This window comes from Colius striatus, chromosome 1 (genome assembly GCF_028858725.1).
Source record: "Colius striatus isolate bColStr4 chromosome 1, bColStr4.1.hap1, whole genome shotgun sequence".
Classification (NCBI taxonomy): domain Eukaryota; kingdom Metazoa; phylum Chordata; class Aves; order Coliiformes; family Coliidae; genus Colius; species Colius striatus.
Genome location: NC_084759.1, coordinates 192987483 through 193003913, shown reverse-complemented (window position 1 = coordinate 193003913; position 16431 = coordinate 192987483). Strand labels below are relative to the sequence as shown.

Genomic DNA, 16431 nt, shown 5'->3' with positions numbered 1-16431 from the left:
TCTGCTTGCCCATAATTGGCAGTGAACCTCCCCTGCCCTTGTCTCAATTCACAATGTCCTTGATTATCTTTTTTTCCTCCATCTTGCCAGGGCCAACAACATCCTAAGGAGTGTAGGGGTGGATGGGGGACAGGAAGCAAGAGCCTGCATGGTGCTTCATTGCCAGCTGGGACTGAACCACAACAATTAGGAAAAAATTTTCACTGAAAGCATTGTCAAGCACTGGAACAGGCTGCCCAGGAAAGTGTTTGAGCCATCCATCCTCCCTGTATTTAAAAGATGTGTAGGTGTGGCACTTAGGGACATGGCTTAATGGTGGATGTGGTAGTGCTGGGTTAACAGTTGGACTCAATGATCTTAAAGGCCTTTTCCAACCTAAATTATCCTGTGATTCTGTAAACACAGTACTACCATAATATAATATATGTCAGAATTAGAGTCTGTTACAAAAGCACTAAAATATTTTACGTTTTTAATCTGCTGTGGTGTTAACTAAAGATACTTTATTTATAGCTTCCCTATGATCAGACAGAGCATGTTAATATTTAAGCAAGTTGTCCTAAAAACAAGAGCTACCAGGAAATTCATATTACATAGTTATAAATTATAACATATAAGAATTATTACAAACAATTCAACAGTTTTCTGTTGGGCAAAAAAATAACCTCTTTCCCCCTTTTTAAACTATTTTGGATTCACAATCACATCACATTCATGCTCTTTTAAGTTTCAGGTGATGAGGTAGTTCCAGTTTTGGTTGTACAAGTGGTTATCCTCATACTCTCCAAAACTTCATCCCTCTTGAATACAAAGCAGTGACCTTTGATTTTGTGTTGTTCCCAGAATACATTCTCTTTCACCTTACTGCAACCCCATGGCAGTTCTGGTACACTCATCTTTGTGCCCTCAGCCACGTTACCATTACAGGTACTGGTGGTGGCTAATTAACAGCCAAAGAAGCTGGTAGAAGACAGAACAATCCAAGCACAGCAAAGACTAAAATTAAATTGTAATAAAGCCTTGAGTTTTTAAGGGAAGTCCAGAATATCAGGAGATTGTCACAGCGAAAAAGCAGTAAAGAGAAGCAGCAAAGCCCACAAGCCAGATATGTGACTGCTGATCAAGCCTTCCAAAGGACTAGCAGGGAAAAGAGAACATCTCATTTATCAGAAAGAATGATGGATCAAATTACCAACCAAAATTTCCCTACTCAAAGAAGCCCTTCTTCTTGTCCTTTATGTCCCTTGACAGATCTAATTCCAAGAGGGCTTTAGCCTCCCTTGTTACATCCCTGCGCACTCTGACAATGTTCCTATAAGACCCTTTTTCTACATTCCACACTCTTCCATTTGAGTTGTTCCCGAAGCTCCTTCTTCATCCATGCAGGCCTCTTATCTCTTTTACCTGATTTTTAATCGTGGGGATCTTGGACTTAGAGGAAGTGGGAGATGGAGATTATCCAACTTTCTTGGGCATCCCTACCTTAGCTTTAGCTCATGGATACCTCCAAGGAAGTCTTTGAAGAGGCTAAAGTTAGCTCTCCTGAAGTCCAGGGTCACAATCCTGTTTGCTGCTCTGCTTCTTCCATGTATGATCTTGAATTCTACCATCTCATGGTCACTGCAGCCAAGGTTGCCCCAGCCTTCACATCCCCAACCAGGTCTTCTTTAATTTTTAGCACAAGGTAGAGTAGCACAACCCTCCTTGTTGGCTCCTCAACCACTTGTGTCAGGAAGCTGTCACCAATGCACTGCAGGAATCTCCTAGACCATTCATGCTCAGCTGTGTGCCAGCAAATATCAGGGCAGCTGAAGTTCACCACAAGAACCAGAGCCTGCAATCATAAGGATTAAGACTAGTAGCTATCACAGAGGAAGTACAAGTAGAAGAGACGGGAGTCTAGTTTACATACACTTTTTATCTCAAGTTTTCCTAATGCTACAATTAGGACAAGATATGGCACCCTGTGAGACACAAGCTAGTGAGAGTCATTTTGGAAACTCAGAATTAGATCAAAGTGATCACTTTAAAAGAAAAACATCTTTAATCCCAAGACAAATATTTACATTGCACAAAACTGTTTCTTCTGACTTCAGAAATAAACATTACAGAATACAGTTATTCTATTTTTTAATAACAGAAGAAATAATTCTATTTTCTGCACCATGTTTCCTATAGAATATACATGCTGGAACACTGTGTTACCAATATACAAAACAGGTCACACCAAGTAACAGACTATCTCAAAAAAAAAAGATAAAAGTGGTGTTTTTTTTCAGATACTACTGTCTAAAAAGATGATTCCTATTCGAGCTAGAACTCATAACAATATCGGGAAGCTCCTGGTCTTTTCCAGACTTCCCTGACATTGCTGGAATTTCAAAACATTCATCTGGGAACACATTTTGGCAACAGAGATCTGTCATACTGTGCCTTCTAACATCAGGAAAGGGAACTTGAAAGAAAGTTTATGCCTTTGATCTCCTCAGGACTCTCTCCTTATAAAAATGCATTTTGACTGCTATGCTAAAAAGAAAAATAATCACCCAAATAACCTCATTCTGATCAAATCACAGCATGTGTTTGTTTTGTAGCTCAGTTACTTGGCTGCAGCCAACCAGTGTGCTGATAACGTGTGTATCAGTGAAACTTGATATCAACATTTCCTTTTGAATCACTTGTCTTGCTGCAACTCCACCAGTCTGTTGCTCTTGATTATTCCACAGAAGGGGTTTAAAGCTACTGGCCATCCCTTACACACAAGGCCTAGCACAGCCTACAATCCTGTGACTGACACTTGCACATGGCAGACCAAAAAAATAAGCTTGAAATTCCTCAGACATCCAACTCCTATTTCACAGGTGAGTGAATTACTGAGCTACTAAATAAGAACAAGAACTGAAACTTTAAAACAAAGATAGCTATTCACAGCAATAAAGAAAATAACGCAAATTCTTAGATTCACAGCTCTGAATCCCAGGCTCATTTCTGCAATCGATCTCAGACCTGCAGATGGCATCAAAGCCTACAGGAAGAGTATCATTGCAAGCACAGCCATTCCTTCAGTATTTTGCACTCCTTGGCATGCCTCCCCAGCTCTTTGTCATTACCTTACTGTCCTTGGGTTTATGAACACACCCCTACTGAATCACAGCAGACTTTTCATTAGTAGCTAACACCAGTTTCTCAGCTCCTCCTGAGCCAGGTACATGAGCTCCATGCATTAGATTACACAAGCCCCATTTGTACCTATGCTCAGAAATACTGTCAGACCTATGCATACTGTCAGATATTGCAAGCAATCTACTCAGGTGGCTTTAAAAACCTAAGAGCTGCTACACTAACTTAGATCAAGTACATACCTAGGCCAGTATTATAGCACTAGGTACCAGAACCATCTATCTGTTTAGAGATTAGCATACCAGTGGATCACTCTATTAGGATAGATGTACACGTCAGAGCTTCAGCAAACACTGGCTTGGAAAGTCAAATTGCACCGACAATAGTATACCTAATAACTACTGAAGGTTCTGATGTCCAGTCTTATCTTTCTGAAACCTTTCTATAATTTAGCCTCTATAACATATTGTAAAGCCATATTCTTCCATTTCTACTGTACAAAAATAAGAGAGTTTTTTGCATTGAAGTCACTCTTTGGATACCATTGTTTTGTAATGAAAGAAAGGCAAGTTTCTACAGGATACAGGGTCTCTAACCACCCAACTGTCTCTTGCCAAAGGTAGTAAGTGACCACTTGGTACTCAGACTCTTGCAGGAGAAAGAAATAAAACCAGCTACCTTAACTGACTTCCACAGCTCCACATAGCACAACAGTGCAGGCCTAACATGCATATCTGCCTGCTGCTCAGCAGGACAGATCCCAATTGAAATCTAATCTTCTGAAGGTCCTGGAAAGGAATTTGGAGTTGTTTTTTTATTAAGCACTGTGAAAGAGGAAGGAGTCTCCCAGTTGTACTGACTGTATCTTCTCTCAAAGATACAACTCCACCACATATTTACAGCAACCTTTCAAGCAACCAGAAACAGAAAAAGCCCTTCCACCATACCCATCACCAGGCTCCATGCAACTACACAAGAACTTTTTTTCTATAATTATTTTATACAAACATATAAGCCTCAGTCTGTGAAGAAGGAATAACATCACAGAGGTGAGCAACAGCAGGAGGATAGTGTATGGGAGACAGGTACAACTATTAAAGAGAGAAATTACTGGGGTGAGAGGGAAACTAGAATAAACAGATCATTGTGAAAGTAAAGAGATAGCCCAAGAGAGAATCTTCCTCAGAACCAAAAATACAAGAAGAGCATAATTTTAGTCCAGTTTGAAAAAAACTAGTAAACAATTGATTTTAATATCAGAATTTAAGGTACAGATACTGTACCTAGACAGCTCTGACCTTTACACTGCAACAAGAACAACAGATAATAATTTTTTTTCCCTCGGGGATAGGAAAATGGAATTGACCTCTAGCTATGGAATTCTCCCTTCCATTGTAGAGAAATGCAAACTAAGCATTGACAATAGCTCAAGGCAACTGAAGCCCTTGATTTGTTTAGTCTCCTACATTCAAATTATTGACTTTTAATCAACTAATTTCAGTTGAGGAAAAAACAGTAAGGTGCCAATACCATCAAGAAGCATTATTTCACCAGAGACTATTCTGTTGCCTTTAACCAACAAGTTCAAGATAGGTTTACTTTAGCACTAACACTTAATGAGATCCCCTAGCAGAACGTTACTTAATTAAGTAGGACCTTGATATCAAAGGCAAAAGTCTGACAGTTGTTTATGGACAAAACCAGAATATGTCGTATTAAGCCACGAGCACTGTTTAATCATAAGATTTTTCAAATATGCAGGCATACTTAGAATCAGTACACGTATATAATGCAAAAAAAAAAAAGCTACTGTCTTCACAGAGATTCACTCTGAAACTTCATAGATCACTTTTTTCAGCCAAAAAACTTGTTCACGGTGTCTTCTGTTAAATACAAAAATTTCTCCTATGGTTATCTTAGGCTCAAACAGATACAGACTGTTGCAATTCTGCTAATATGTGCTTTATTACACTATGTGTATCTTTCCAGTCATTTCTCCACATACTTTCTGCACGTAGCCAGAGAGACATTTAAACACAATAGCTCTCAAAAGCAGAGTTCATCCTAAAAGGCATGTTACTGGGGTAGAAAAGTGGGACACAGAAGGCTTACTACTACCAAAGCTCTGCCAACTTCAAATAGAAACATTCCTCTTACAATGTGCTATAATCATTAACAGATTAAAAGTGAAAAATAAGAAAACAAGGGTAAGGGCCTTAAAAGAAAGTGTTGATAGGAAAACCAGGAAGCAAGTGTTATCATTTCAAATATATAAAGGCTGAGACTATTGGGAACTGTAAAGATAGGTAGAAAGAAAATCCTATACTAATAAAGGATACTTTCACTATTTTTTTTCTCCTAAAAACAGCCTAGCAAAATAAGGCCTACTCGCAAAGTCTCCATAAGCAATTAAAACAGAATTAGTTATTGATTATTAAAATAAAGGCTAGATTACAAAGATAAGAGTTTGTCAGAATTACAATAGGACGAATTAGAAAGAAAAGGGAACAATTTTGAACAAAACTGCTATATTCCTATGTTTTTATTTTTAACAGCCCTATCCATTCCTCATGTCAAGAACTGAGGCCAGCTCATTTGCTTATACTAGCATAACTTTGAGTACTATCCTTCTGAATCTTTTCTAGTCCTCCTCTTTAAAAGCTCTTAGAAAATGAACGTTAGCTTCTCCAACATTTTTCAGTAAATCTGACCAAGAACAAAAAAAAACAACAACCCCCCCACCCACAACACAAAACAACCTCGCACACATTACAGCTGAGGGGCACATAGAAGACCATGTCAGACTGTGAGAGTTCACAGTCATTCTCAAGCCCAAGAAGTATACCTGTAGCCTTTGATCAGTGAATAGAATCCATTCCATTAACACTCATGGGCACAGTAACTACTTAATAGATGCTGTGTTTAAGAAAAACTACTTAGTTGTCACAATACCAAATTATTATTTTGTTTAAGCATAACAAACACACTTGAGGAAGCACTGAAATGCTTTCGTAATTTCCTGGACACTTTCTAGTCTCTTCCTCACCCACACCTAGACCTAGGCTTCCTCCAAACAAGGATTAAAATAACTTTTAACTTCTGTATACATTATGTATAAATATCTTCATGCATACTCATATTTGTGTGCATAGTAGCCAATCTAGTAGCACTTTCACTGGAGAAGACAAGAAAAGGAAGCTAGATAAGGCTTACTATCTAAAGCTCTTTGTCTTAAGCAATCACAGACAGAGAACAAATAAAAACAGTTTTAAGTAGAGACATAGATTTAGTCTTTTATTACAGAAATCAGGAAGACAAATAGATGAACAACCAGTGAATCCACTCAAAGTACAGGTATGCTTACAAGAAGCATGTGCGGTTTCCACTACACTCCTACAGTTTATTGGTTAAGGTAGAACTGCTTCACCTTTGTCACTAGCTTTCTCAGTGAAAAGACTACAATCTACAAGACTACAATTGCAGTTTTAAATTTAAAAAAAAATAGTTGATAGCTTCTACAGTCTCTTATCTTGAGAACAAAAGGAAGAGACAGACGTTTGAACCAAAATCCATGTCCGGGCCTTGTCCACAAAATATATTACCATATCACTCTGGAGTTACAGTACATAAAAGTTAAAAAAATAAAAATGCACTTCAGAACAAGTGGACTGGTCATCATGAATATTATACCCCAACAACTCATCTCACTGTGATGCGAAACACAAAACACAGTCATTTTCCCTCCCTCACTAAAGGACTCTTGTTTAACATAACTGTGCTGAAACAGGGTATTTTCCTCAATAAAACCACTATTATGTCAAAAACAATGTTATTTCATCAAATATAAGTCTTACGAATGAAGCGATGGTCCCAAGATGGCATCCTAATTAATTGCATGTTCAAAACCTGACATAACCAAGATGCCCATTACCAGATCAGATGTGTGTGGCTGGGGACCAGCCTTGCTCACAGGGATCTGGGGGTCCTGGTGGACAACAAAACTTAACGTGAGTCAGCACTACACTGCTGCAGCAACAAAGGCAAATCCAATCCTGGGCTGCATCCACAGAGGCACTACTAGCAGAGGTAGAGACATAATCATCTCACTCTATTTAGCACTTTTCAGGTCACACTTGGAATATTGTCTCCAGGTCTGGTCCCCACACAAAAAAAAAAGAAAAAAAATAAAGCATAGACAGACGAGACAGGGTGAGGGCCTTGAAGATGACCAAAGGGCTGGAGAACCCTTTGAGGAAAAGTTGAAGGAGTTAGGTCTGTTCTCTCCAGAGAAGGCTCAAGGGGAACCTCAGCACAGTATTCCAGCAGTTAAAAGAGTGGCTACAAAGAAGATGAGTCTCTTTTTCACCTGGAGGCACACGGAAAAGACAAGGGGCAATTGGTACAAGTCACACTGGGAAAGGTTTCATCTTGATATAAGAAATTTTATACAGTGAGATAATCAAGCACTAGAACAATATCCCCAAGGAAATCGTAGAATCCCCCCAATGGAAGTTTTTAAGACATGACTGGACAAGATGCTAGACAACCTCATCTAGGCTCCTCTTCCCACAAGAGGTTGGATCAGATGTTCTTTCAAGATCACTTTCAATCTGGGCTGTTCTATGATTCTGTTCTATGAAGGCAAATGTATATGATGTAGTAATTCTTTGATAATCAGCATCCTAACACAGTAACTACTTTTATTATACAAATCTGCGAGTAGACCTCAAGACAATGCCCATATGTGTTGTTGAGTCTCCTTCTCTAGAGATACTCAAAATCCACCTGGACAAATGTGACCTACTCTAGGTGGTCCTGCTTTGGCAGGAGGGGCAGGACTAGATGATCTTTTTAGGGCCCTCCAACCCTTAAGATTCTGTGATTAGAAATTCTAGAGCCACTCTCATTTCAGAAATGTTTATTTTAGAGCTACAGAATGTTTTCTTAAAACATGACATAGGGTTCAAAACAGGAAGGTGAACAAAAGAAAACATGGTACTTTACACTGAAATTTACTCTAGATTCCATTGGATTCCACAAAAAGTCTTTGCTGTGTGTATCACATTACAAAGGTGAACATTGAACTGACAGGCATTGAAGATCAAATGTCACAATAACTTCTTTGAATTCCTGTACTCTCAATATATGCAATTATTTACTTCTTTACAAAATAACTACTATATCCAGACAACTAAAATCAACTTGATTTGTTTCATCTGAATCTTTGTGTGTCTTCTTAAAGAGTATAGGATACAATGTTAAGCACTTGAATCCTACATTTACTAAGTAGACAAGCAAAATATAAAGTTACAGCCCCGCAGCATAGGTAGCGTAATGAAATCCTAAAATTTTCCAGAAACAGAAAGATAAAGCTCAAATTAAATTCTTCTTAGCAAGATCACAAAACACTATCAAGAAAGAAGGCAAGAGTAGCAATTCCCATCAACATCACATTTTGAGTAAACGCTCCAATAGTGAGTGGACTTTCTAAGCTGATCCACCCTAGGACATATATCCACTCTAGGTTCTCCACATATTGCGGTCTCACACCACTGGTGGCCAAAAAACCAATCCCATTTCAGATATCCATACTTCCATCCTTTCACCCTTGCAAAAAAGCTAATGAAAAAGCTAGAGGAGGGTCTGCAAAACATCATTTATTTTTTTCGTGCAGAGATAATGAAAGCCATTGTAACAGTGCAACATTTTATTCTCCTCAAAGTTACTGATAAAGGCTGAAAAACATTGTGGTAGAGAAACACTGACAAAGAAAAGCAGTGAATGATTTTCAGACATTGAAGATTCTATAGTTGTGTCATATATCCAAAACCTCTATAGATGTACAATACCTGTGGGTTAAGGAAGTTAGTCATCTGGTAGTACACAGCACAGAAAACTGGCACTTCCCATGTTATCTTACATGCATACTCTTTACCACTGTAAAGCAGGATCACATGGTCTCTAGCACCTGTTCTAAAGTATTAACAAAAAACCTCTCTACAAGAAAAAATTAATTTTGAAAAGTCAGTCTCAGTAGCCAGATTTATGCATTTGTATCGAACTATTCAATACACTCGATCCTCTCTCCACACATGCACATGTCATCATCTGGAATGATTTTTAATCTACAAAACTCTATCCTTTAACTTTGGATAAAAAAATTATAGTACATGTATTAAAGATGAGAAATCTCTGACTGAGCATTCACTTGGCTTTTGTCATATGCACTTAGAAATAAAGTCTAGCAAAATAAAAGTACCCAAGACAGCTGTTTGTTCTAATTGAAGCCAGTACTAGTCTGAATATAAAGAAGAGCTTACCATACTGATGAATACAAAAGGTTGATGTCTCTGAGGCCACCTCTCACATAACTGGGTTCTTTTAGTGCCAAGTAAAGGACGGTAAACAGGCTCTCGAACACAGACTTGGGCATCTGTCAAAAATGCTATTTCACAGACCTCTCTCAATGCACATCTCCATTTTAAAGAGAAAGAATTCACACAGGAATCGAATTAACCACATTGATTCATCTTTTGTTCAACTCAAAGAACATATAACCAGTTCATACACACGACATGCAAGTCCATCTATTAAAAGTTCTGTTATCTTAAAATAGGGAGATGATATTCATTTTCAGTAGCCTGAATGACTGAATTCAAAGTAAGACCATGCCAAGTAGACTTCATTACACACAATTTCAGACACAGTCTCGATTCAAGACAAAGCACTTTCTCTTCAGAAGATGAGCCAATTAATTTCTACTTTCTTAATTTTCCACCCTATTACATGAAAAATATGGATCCACCTCTGCCAGTTCTCACCATTGACTTAAGAGGTCAACACAAGCAGTTACAGGATCGATCTTGCAGCCTTCTATGGCAACAGACAAAAAGCTATTCAGCGTTAAAGAGCACTGTAATAATTTTTTTTCTTCTTGTGTCATCTTAATACTCATCAAACAACAGCATGCAAGTAAACTACAATACAATATAACTCTCTCTAGCCAATTCTAAAAGAGGAATCCTGCAGTTCCTTTGAAGCACATTGTTACCAGCAACAATGGAAGTTGCTCTATAAAGCTTAAGACCCGGCAGAGAAGAGTTTTCCTAAGAACCGCAGTTTAAAAGAAAAAAAAAAAAAAAGCTTTGGAGTCAAAACCAAGTCATAATTTTCATGTCCAGGGAATTTATGGTACAGAATTCACAGCTCATTTTCATTTGCACTTACTATGTATTTGATGTGCATCAAAGATACTGTACAGCTCCAACACACTAGTATAGGCTGTAGCAGCTGAACAGGAACAGGAAAAAAAAGATACTATCGCTGAGACTGACTTCTGAAATAACGTCTGACACTGCCTTTGCTTTGGAGGCTGAAACTATTCAGTTGTATGCAAGGAGACTGAAAAGCATGAAAGGAGTTTCCCTTTCACAAAGAAGCATAAAACAGTAGGTCTCCACAGCATAAAAGTGGTTTGAAGAGAAAATATATGCAGCAGAAATTACGGCTCTGCTGTCTACCACAGCAAAACCACGGTTTCCTGAGGCAACTGAACAAATTGGACCACTGCATCTAGAAATGCTGACTCAGTATGGCAAATGGCCAGCTACTGACTGAGCACCCTGACTTAACAGTAGCCAGCTTCTCCAGCAAACACAAGAAGAGTATCAGTTCTGGGCTTACTAAGTGTCTGTGGAAGCAAACTTTTGATATCATAACGTAAGACGGGTATTAAAAGCTGCAACATCTAAGTAGAATAGTTTACTAATAACCTTGTGGTTAAGACTCAACAAAAAGTTATAAAACCAATTCTGAACCTAGAGTTACAATAAATTTTAACTTATTTCTGTTTTCAAAGTAGAAAAACAAATTAATGTAATGTTACAAACTGACTTCCCAAAAGGCTTTTGGAAACAAGGGAACCAATCCAACCAGACCACATACCACTGAATGTAACATTTGTTTCCATTGCAATAACTCTGAAGTCACACAACTGAAAACACAATACAACTTTCACACAACACTGGAGGAAACAGCAGTAGCAGAACAGGATGTGAACAAAGTTTAGTTGTCAAAGCCCAACAACCACCACACCAGCATTACACGCCACATTATGTTTACCTGTCTCAAAAGGGAAAAACTTCTATTCACCATAACTAAAAAAAAAACCAAAACAAAACAACTCACCACAAAACAAAAAACCCCAACAAACAATCCAGACTCAAAGATGTGTAATTTCTTTCTATAGAAATCAGAAAGAAAAAGACCTTGCCCCTTGAATCATTTATCATAGCACATATCAGCATCTTTACCCCATCACACATATACTGGTCCGTTCACTGCACCCTGCTTCCCAGTTCTAAATATCATTTGACTAGGAGGAGATGGGGATGAGTAACATCAAGACATGTTTCCCTGTGAGAACACAGTAGATACACTGGATCCCCAACCAACAAAAAGAAGTGACTATTGGTGATTTAATAAGTCACCAATAAAGTCTCACTGAACAAAGTTGTGGGGGGAAGGGAAGGAGTCAAAGCCACATTGTCCTAGAAAAGAGTAGTTAAGGCATGAACAGTATAGAGATGGAAGAATGCTCCCATATGGTTCAGTGAAAATGTGTCATGAGAATAAGAAAAGATGAACTGGATAGTGACAAGAACACAAAGATTTAGCAGAAGACACAGCAGGGGGGAACAAGACCTTGACTTCTGCCTATTTCTGCAAGACCAGTGGAGATTAAAAGAAAAAAGAACTCACACCCACATCAGTGTTGCTGGCAATTAGACACATCTGGGAACGGAAAATAAACTGACAGTACACAGCAGCACGCAGAGAGCAGGACGGCTGGCTGTATGAGGCTATTAGCAAGATGAGAAAGGACTATCTATAGATGGGACAATAACACCAGAAAGAAATGTCAAGTACACAAAGCACAAGAAAGGCAATCATGAAGATGAAGGTACTGGAGGGTGATTCAAAACGAACACGAGGGCTATAAAGTCCAAGCCTGCGCAGGTCCCCGACAAACAAGGGTATCTGAGAGACCAGCTCCGCAGCGATCCCCGGGATGAGGCCGGAGTGCCCAGCGCGGGTTTCCCCAGGGAGGGTTTCCCAGTCTCGTGCGGCACCGGGGGGCCCTGCCCGAAGGAGGCACGGCCCGGGGCCAGGGCTACGAACGGTCCTCGAGGGGAACGTGACGACACTCGCCGCGGGAAGGCCGGACCCGGCGCGGTGCGAGCGCGGCCGGGGTGCGTGTGCTCTGCCGGGGCTGCTGCCGTCTGTCCAGGTGGCAGTCGGGGAGCTTCCCCGTGAGAGCGAGCAGCGGGCCCGGGACTGCCGCGACAGACGTTACGGGGCAACGCGGGGCGGGAAGGGGGAAGCGTTAGGGAAGGGCAAACGACGACGCTGTCTCAGAGGCAGAGGTTCCGTCCCGGCGGGGCGGGGGTTCCCGTACTCACTTTTTGTGAGGCGGCGGGTGCTTGTCCCTCCTGCCGGCCGCCGCGGACTGCTTGGGCCGCCGCCTGCGGGCCTGCAGCGCCAGCACTGCCGGGGAGAACAGAACAGTCGGGAGCCGGCGTGAGCGGCGGCCGCGCAGCACCCCCGCCCCGCTCCATTCCCGCCCCGCCGCCCGGCACAGCACGGTACCTTTGCGAGAGTTCATCTCCGCGCTCCGCACAGCTCCTCGGCGGAGATGCCGCTCCCCGGCTAGCCCTGCCGCTGCCGCCTCTGCAGCCCGCCTTTGGCCCGGCCCCGGCCTCGCCGCTGCCAACCACGACCGCGCGCCGGGCACCGGCCGGTAACAGAAGCACCCCCACAGCCCGCCCCGCGCGGCCGCCGCCGAGTGCGCAGGCGCGGCCGTGCCGGCGGGGCTGCGGCCGGAAAGGCGGGGGCGGGGCGGTGGCAGGTGGCGGCGCGGGCTCGGCGGGAGCGCACCTGAGGCGCGGCCCGGTACGGCCCCGCGGCGAGCGGTGCCCCGGCGCCGGCCGGAGGGAGCAGCTTTGTCCTTGGGGTAGCCACTGCCCTTCTTACAGGTCCGTATCTGTTAGGCGGCTGCCGCCGAGGTGAACGTCAACTGCTCAGGTCGTCGAACCAACTGGAAATTAGTTTTGGTAAACATTACTCCCGTCCCCGGAGGTCTCGGTTTGTGCTCAGAGTAGTAAAGTGCTGGGAGCTGAGGGATGAAGAGACAGGCAGAAACTGAGCGGGTGCAGGTGGCAAATCTGCCTCCCTGGCAGCAGCCATGGGGAGATGAGCTTTAGCTTGTCCAGAGCCGTCTGTGGGGTTAAATGCCAGAACCAATTAACCTCATGGCACAAATCCAGGGAAATGAGATTTCCTTAATTCAGATTCTCACTAAGTTATGCGATTTTCATGATGGACAACTCTTGGTCATTGTTTTTTCCTGCTGATGATGTCTTGTTGCCCATGATACAAGGCTCTACAGAACTTTGATCTAGTAATGACCTATGGAAAACTTACTTGGGCCATACACTGTGAGGCTCAGCTTTTGACAGCATTATGACTGAAATCTTGTGTCATCTATAAAGTAAGCCTGGTGCAGAAGACGATCTGGTATCAAAAGATACCAAAAACTCCAGTAAGAGTGTGAGGCTTGCCTGTCCCATCTTCACATGGGACTGGAGTTCAAAGGTATAGAAGCTGAAACATAACAGCAGGCAGGCATTAAATTTTGAGGCAGAACAGCCTCCCTAAATGGCAAGACAAGGAATCCATAAGGATGAAGGTCTAAAAGCAGCTGCTGCCAAGGTATTATGAGAGTGAAGGGAACTAGCAGTAATCACTGGTCTTAAGTAATTGGATCATTGAGATTTCAGCTAGACAGAAAATTGAATCCCTAGTTATGCAGCTTAGGAGTAAGAGAGGAACAGAAAGATAAAGTTAGACAATTCAAAGAGAAGTTACCACAATGTATAATACTTTTTAAAAAAAATCTGACTAGAGAGCCTGATGATCAGAAAAAAATGGGACCATGAAGTTCCCAAACTACATCTCTTTTGATGCCCTGAAGCTGCACTCCTAAATCAAAACATTTTCTGTGTCCTATCCTCCATTACAAAAGAACCCAGGGGAAAAAAAAACTTTTCCAGTGTAAACTATTACTAGGGTAACCTGCAATGTTGGAATGTTTTACGTCTCTCCTGCTGCGGTTAGTCTTTTAGTGGTAGTTTAGTGTGATAGGTCACGCAGGTCAGGTAACAGAATGCTATACTGAAATTTTGAAGGCTTTCTGCTGAGAAAGTTCAGATGCCTGAAAATTAGTAATAATTGAATGTCAAAAGCCAGATTACATATTTACTTTTTGTTTCTAGGCTAACTTTAACTTCGCTGTTTAAATTGTGCTCCTATATGAATACTTGTGCCCGTACAGACAATGGCAGAGACAAGCAGCTATTGATGAAGTAAAGGTGAGACTACATTTTTTCTTTGTCAAGCAGTACAGGCTTAAAATTACCTCATAGCTATGGCTACAGAGCAGAAATCATATCACGGTCTCAACCATCTTCTCAGCCACTTGTGTGCAATTCTATTTACTTCAACAGGAGGTTTTATGTAGAACTGATTAGACCATTGAGTCTTAGATAAGTACAGTGTGATTTGCTTACATCAACAGGATTATAAATTCACCAAATCTGGAGTCAGGAAGGAATTTCCTTCACAAGCATAATGTCAGCAACATAATCAGGGCAAGGGAGCAATCTGTTAGCACATAGAGAGGGAATTATGTTGGGATCAGGTGGGTGTACACTAGGCAGGCAATTTCCATTCTAGTGGACGCATATTTTGGGACTGTGTTCTTCCTGGGTTTTGTTGTTTTCTTCCCCACCACCTCCCCCTCGAAGGGCCACTCGGAGGATACAGAAGTGCACAAAACTCACTGAGACTCTATGTACAGAGGATTACCATGTGCAATTAACTAACTGGAGGGTAAATTAAGGTCAGTGGAAGCTAGACATATTTCAGAAAAGAAAAAAGATATCCACCTTATTTCTCGAACTCTTGAAAGTGTAACTCACTGAGAACACAGCAGTAAGTGAAAATTATTTTAAAGTACAGAAATAATTTGAGGTATGTGGTTAAGAATGGATTATGTTTATTTAAAACCACCCATGTCAGTGAAAATCTCCATCCTTACTTCAATATATGCCTCATGGTGTGCAACTTTTTAAAAAAACAAAATGATGAGTAAAGAGAGAAGGTAGACTAAATAGCAAAAGGAGGCATTTATAAAATCAATACACATCATAAATGAAGAACTGTGGCCTGGGTCAGAATGCATCTGTTTCTATCTGTCTCTCTTTGAACATAATATAAGAACCGGTGCCTGTTTTACTGCAAGGAGTACCATTGAGCTCATTTACTCTGGAGAAGGGCGCTATGAGATTTAGGTGATATGATCTATGCAGAAAGGGAGGACAACAGCAAATTGAGGTGATCTTAGGTGCAAACATCAGGGGAGAAGGAGGAGAAAGTACCAAATTGTGGAATTATATTGTTACCTGTTTAGAATATAGTTTGGACCCATCACCTGACATCCTACAGATGTTTGGTTTGTTTCCTTTTCACCTGGCTTTGAAATATCCCACTTACACAAGAAGGCATTAACTTTTCAGGTGTGAATGGAATACATTTGTACAGAATCAAAAGTTACTTAGCAGCACTCCTGTAAACATGATATTGTTATCTTTCTGAGAATAATTCAAAACTCTTCTTTCAGCAGAGGGATGTTAGATGCTTTTGCCTTGATTTCTGTACCAGTTCCTTTCAGCACTGCTTTTCTCACTGTGTGGTAGCATGCTCTCTGAACTACACTTTCTCAGAAATCAGCACGAGCCAACTTCATGCTGCTCTTACACAGAATGTAACAAACAAGAAATAACACATAAGGCAGAGGAAGAAAAAACCCACAATGATAGGTGGTGGAAAGAGAAAAAAGAACAACAAAGAACAACGTAGTGAAAGGAAATTCCCAATTAAAGGAGAGTTCTTATTAATATGCAAGTCCAGCCTTCCCATCCTCTCGCCTTTCATGGTTGTGTCTTGTTCCTTCAGTTCCCACCCCCATTCTGCATTTCTCTAAGTATGATACACTTGTGTAGGCATACAAACAATGAATCTGTCCTTCTCTTGTTCACTTAAAGAATTTTCTGGCTACCAACATGTTTTGTTTTTCCCCCTCTAGGATGTAAACAAAGCAAAGAGGACAATTCTCTACTTGGTTTTGAGCAACAGAGACAACAAACTTACAGAGAGGCACTATTAAGTAACAGTAACTAATAAGCTGGTTTT

General features: G+C 41.0%; 1 protein-coding gene across 2 annotated transcripts in view; it reads right to left on the bottom strand.

Annotated features, from left to right (window-relative positions):
* SRPK2 (SRSF protein kinase 2) overlaps nt 1-12884 on the bottom strand; it is a 145348-nt gene extending 132464 nt beyond the window's left edge. For both annotated transcript variants that reach the window (XM_062019122.1, XM_062019097.1), the window contains exons 1-2: nt 12769-12884; nt 12582-12666 (exon numbers count right to left, since the gene is read on the bottom strand). In XM_062019122.1, the coding sequence (XP_061875106.1) occupies nt 12582-12666; nt 12769-12784 (101 nt within the window). In that variant the 5' untranslated portion in view covers nt 12785-12884. The remainder of the gene's footprint in view (nt 1-12581; nt 12667-12768) is intronic.
* Nucleotides 12885-16431: the final 3547 nt, after the last annotated feature.